This window comes from Austrofundulus limnaeus, unplaced genomic scaffold (genome assembly GCF_001266775.1).
Source record: "Austrofundulus limnaeus strain Quisiro unplaced genomic scaffold, Austrofundulus_limnaeus-1.0 Scaffold500, whole genome shotgun sequence".
In the NCBI taxonomy this organism is placed as follows: Eukaryota; Metazoa; Chordata; class Actinopteri; order Cyprinodontiformes; family Rivulidae; genus Austrofundulus; species Austrofundulus limnaeus.
The window spans coordinates 92,604-97,849 of NW_013952902.1; the positions used below are offsets into that span (position 1 = coordinate 92,604).

The 5,246-nt window shown below is 41.7% G+C and overlaps 1 protein-coding gene across 1 annotated transcript in view; it reads right to left on the reverse strand.

Annotated features, from left to right (window-relative positions):
* The window catches only part of fasn (fatty acid synthase), a 71,500-nt gene that overhangs the window by 15,574 nt on the left and 50,680 nt on the right, over window positions 1–5,246 (reverse strand). The window contains exons 35-38 of the mRNA XM_014025794.1: window positions 4,562–4,653; window positions 3,235–3,629; window positions 2,772–2,963; window positions 95–322 (exon numbers count right to left, since the gene is read on the reverse strand). Coding sequence (XP_013881248.1) covers window positions 95–322; window positions 2,772–2,963; window positions 3,235–3,629; window positions 4,562–4,653 — 907 coding nt within the window. The remainder of the gene's footprint in view (window positions 1–94; window positions 323–2,771; window positions 2,964–3,234; window positions 3,630–4,561; window positions 4,654–5,246) is intronic.

Consider the following 5,246-nt stretch of genomic DNA (forward strand, 5'->3'; position numbering starts at 1 on the left):
TACACACATGACTGACAGCAGTATGTACAGATACACACATGACTGACAGCAGTATGTACAGATACACACATGACTGACAGCAGTATTTAAATACCTTTATTGCACTGTAAGCCGTAACAAGGCATGGTGAGCTTGGAGGCGAGCTTCTTAAACACAGCAGTGGAGCCTTCGATGGGATGGACCAGGAACAGGGGTCTCTCTTTGCTTTGGACCGTGTTGAGGGGTACCACTGTGGGACAATCGGGGCTGACTAATAACTCTGTCAGGTCAGACGCCAACACCGCGTGAACGCCATCCTTCTTGTCTGCAGCTGGATGAGATTCTAAGAGAGAAATTAGGAAATGTTTTTTTCTTTGCTGTACATTAGTAAACTGTACAAAGTTAGACAAATCTGAATTAAAACACATCTCAATAACTTATCCACAAGTTTCTGGAAACAGGCTGCCATTAGAGATGCTAAATTCATTCATTCATTCAGATAGTTATGATAACAACAAATTTAGTTTGTTTTTGCTTTAATTGGCAGCTTGAGCAGTTCAATCACAAGTTCGGGTTCAACTTGTGTATTTGTCGGCTGGCACAACAATTGAAGTAAACTGAGAAATGCTTTAGAAACCAGTGATGTGCGATACTGCCAATTTTCTTCCTGATACTGATACTGAGTAAAATTTAGCTGGTATCGGCAATACTGATCCGATACTAATACTATGTGATAACACGCATAATGTTTCTGGTAAATCTTAAAAAGTAGCATTTTTCAAATAACTGCTTTGTAAATAATACATGACATAGTAATTTATTTAATAATTTAAAAGTCTTTCTAACTTTAACCCTACCTACGTGCACATATTAAATTTCTTATTCTAAAGAGATACGATAGTGAATAAAAGTGAGAAACAAATTCTAAAAGCTGTTACTTTGTATATTTTGTAGCATTGTTTGAGGGTTTGCAAGAAGGTCCCTGGCCAGAGCCAATGCTGTTTGGGGGGCTGTGGCATGAAAAAGTTTGGGAAGCCCTCATCTAGAATGTACTTACAGACAGTCAGACGAAGCAGATTTTATGTTAAAATGACCTGCAGTACATTAGCCCGACCCTTGCCTTCCTACGCAGCTCCGCTCAATTCTAGTTTCCCTTCACTGCTCCTGTACGAAGCAAAGTGAAGGACAGGGTCTGGTTTTAACCAGGCTAGAAGTACATCTACAGACTGAGTGACTGACTGAGCGCAGGCTGCTGTGCTGATGCATTATCCAAGCGGAAGAAAAAGTAGTTCCCTCCAACCACATATGATTTAGACAAGACTGGAATAGTTGAGTTATTTCACATAATGTATATCATTAACAGGAAAATAGTGGAAAAATAACTACAGTATCAAAGTATCGATATTTTGATTTTAGTATCGATTCTAGAACATAAAGTTCTGGTATCAGTAGTATCGATATTTCAGTATTGATCTGCACATCACTATTAGAAACATTTTGCCTGGAACAAGAAGTTTAAAGGCAAGTCCATGCTCAGTGCCCTACAAACTGCACTTTATACCAACGAAGGAGGATCATAAACTAACATGGCTGCAGCTTTAAATCCGAAAAACCCACCAAAGAGAGTTTGCTTGCTTTTTCATTTTATCAACAAAAATCCCACGGATATTCACTCCCATCCAGAGCACTATCTGGGCTAAGGCTGGTTACTGAAGGCGTCTCGTCTGAACCGCTGTGAGTCAGACAGCTTCCAGCAATTTCAACTAAAACCCTGAATCTGTAGCTGCCTGGTGAGTTAAACTCTAAATGCTGTGTGTCCTCTGTTGCTATTTAATCCTGCAGTTCTTTGTTTTTACTGAATGAAAGGCCTACAGTGAATGGCATTAGCATCAGTGCTAGCTACATTTGGCCTGGTTGTTAGCATGTTATTTGCAGCTTATCTTAAATTTAAAGAAATATTTTGCCTATGGTTAGTAGTCACATGCTGGTAAACTATAGAAATGTCTTAATTTAACTGTCTCAGTTCTGAGTACGCTCAGAATAATAAACAATCCTCTTATGTGCTAAAATATGTTGTTTACATCATGGCAGGTTTAAAAGACGGGCTTAGCAGTGCCCAGGGGCTATAAGTGTCCGGTTTGTTTAGATAAAAAATATGATTAAAAAGTTATTAGAGGCAGTTTATTTATTTTTGTTTATCATTTATTTAGAATGACTGCAGCTGTATGAAACACTCCAGTTCATCTCTTAAGTTACTAGCGAACTAGCAGCCAGTGAATTTTATGTTTAGAATAAGGGGGAGAAACCGTCTACTCACAATGCTTTTATAAAATTATTACAATTCTGAGGGGCTTATGAACATTTTACTTGCAGAATGGTTGACATTTATGATTTTGCATGCGTGTGTGTCTTCAGGGAAAGACGAGGTGGTTGATGTCAGTAGTAGCTATTAGCTAACATCGGGACATAGTCCGTGAGCAGTGACGGCTGAGCCACTGATAAAGAATTGTCGTCGCTGCTTTTTAAAACATCCTTACAGTACATACACCTCCGATATGTGGCCATCTATGCCAAATTTCAATAAAAAATGCTTTGATAAGCAGCGATGGTGTATCCTCGTAATTGTAAACTACAGCCAAGCAGAAATATGGAACCCACTTCCGCTATGAATTATGGGTAGTGGCGTGAAATCAGGAATACTGTGGATAAAGTTCCAGAGTTTCTCTCCATCAGAGCTCTTTCAGTAACACATTACATTAATGAAATAACAAATATAAAACAGCTCTTATTACCATTTGATCCTTCAAGCTTGCTCTTGGACAGCTCACGCAGCTTGTTAATAGTAAGATGGCGGATCTCCCTCATGGCCATGACGATGTCATAGTCTCGCTCTAAGGTCTGGCGAACCTCCACGCCCATCAGAGAGTCCAGGCCCAGGTCAGCCAGCGAGGCGTCAGGGTTTAGGCTGCTCACATCCTGAACACCTGAAAGCAACAACAGGCAGGATGTGAGCCTCACTTCAGCCTTTTTACAACAAAAAGCAAACATTAGAAGAATGACGTTCATCTTTTCTGAAAATCTGCTGGCATCAGCATCACTTAAACCAAATTATTTTGGTAAAAAATGTTTTCTTTCACGATATTAAAACATGTCTAATCTCCTTCATCATTATATGTAATCTCCTGCAGCTGGTCTGAAGCAGGAAACATGTCTACAATATTGAGGCTTTAGGACTGTCTGGGGCTGAGTTCTTACCCAGAATGTGAGCTACAGCATCCACCAAGTCTTTCTGGTTCCCTGCCTCGCCTTTCACTACAGTCCTCTCTGCCAGCACGAAGCTGGACACGACCGGCTGCCGCTGGTTCAGGAAGAAGTCGAGCGCCTCCAGGCAGGATGTGATGCGCTGCGGCAAGGTCCCACCGATCACCATGTCGTTCCCACCCATGGTCTCCAGTACCACACCCACATCCCCGATGGCACCCCACTGGATGGCTAATCCAGGGAAACCATCGTGACGGCGTTTTTCACATACTCGCTCCATGACTGAGTTGGCGTAACCGTAGTTGCTCTGTCCGGCGTTTCCACGGCCACAGCTGACTGAGGAGAAGGCCACAAAGTACTTGAGGTCTGGACATGTTTGTCTTGTTACTCTGAGGAAAGAAGGGAAGATAGTCCATCAACACACAGAATAAAGACACCTTTACTCTACAGTTACTGAGACAGACAAGACTGTTTGGGGACATTTGGGGGCAACTTTAAGACAAAAATCCTACATTTGGGGACAAAAGTCGAGTCCCCATTTGGTTGAAATGCCATTGGTGGGTCGGGGGTTGGGTTTAGGACCAAGGTGTGAATTGAGTTTAGGTTAGTTTTAGGGTCTGGTAGGTACCTGTGAGGTTAGCCTTAGGGTTTGTGGTCAGGGTTAGGATATAAAATTACCAAAAATGAATGGAAGCCAATGGAAAGTCCCCACAAGGATAAAAAGACAGTGTGTGTGCGTGTGTATGTACTTGTTTCTACTACAGAGTGAGGACCATTTGCATCATAGTTACAATCAAAGTGAGGTTCAATGTCCTCACTATGTTTGCAGCTCTGCTGTGCTTTACTAGTTAGGTTTAGATGTATGGTGTTAATTAAGTTCTGGTTCAGATTAGRGTTAACTATAGACCARTAATGGATAGTTTTAGGGAAAATGTCTGGGTTAGGCATAAATACAGTTACAAAAATGAATGGAAGTCGATACGAATTCCTCAGTTTGATGCAAATACAAGAATTTGTGTGTGTGTGTGTGTGTGTGTGTGTGTCCTTGTTTTTCCTACATCATGGGGACAATTTTCCCAAAAATGCAGCCTCGTGGGGACCGGGTGCAAATGCAAATTATGGGTGTGGTGGGGTTGGGTTTAGGACCAAGGTGTGAATTGAGTTTATGTTAGTTTTAGGGTCAGGTAGGTACCTGTGAGGTTCATTTTAGGGTAAATGCTCAGGGTTAGGTTTTAAAATCACCAAAAAAAATCAATGGAAGTCAATGGAAAGTCCCCACAAGGATATAGAGACATAGTAGGTGTGTTTGTGTTTGTCTTACTTGTCCAGGTTTATGGTGCCGTCACTCTTTGGTTTGTTAACATCAAGGAAAAGCTCAGGAGTCAGATTCTCCAACATGCCGTCTTTTAACACCTGACGATGACACAAACATGGTTCTGAAGGTGTTTCTTTAGAAAACCAAGCAGGAATACTGAAAACAAGTCCTCAGCGGAAGACCACATAGAAACTCACAGAAACTCACAGAAACACACAGAAAACACAGACAGCAATCCATGGCAAGGACCAGGCTGTGAAATTAAACTCGTCCCTTTATTCAGCTGATTTATTTTCTTATTTCAACTTGTTCCAGGTCACAGAGCTGGAGAGGCGGGCTTCACCCTGGATAGACCAGCCCAGACAGGACCGGACCAGACCAGACCATAACAGGGTCACAGAGACAGAAATACTCGGAGACACTCATATTTGGACATCAGCCAAATAATGTGTAATGTTACAAGTAATCAGGGAACCTTTAAGTCCTCTCTAAGTAAATGTGTCAGGCTTTTTCCTAATAAATAATAAAGATGTGCTGCATTCAGACCAAACACAATTTAGGAGTCAGGGCGTCTGGTTTACCTGCAAACTCTATGGTGGATGTACACTCACCGGCCACTTTATTAGGTACACCACGCTAGTAACGGGTTGGACCCCCTTTTGCCTTCAGAACTGCCTCAATTCTTCGTGGC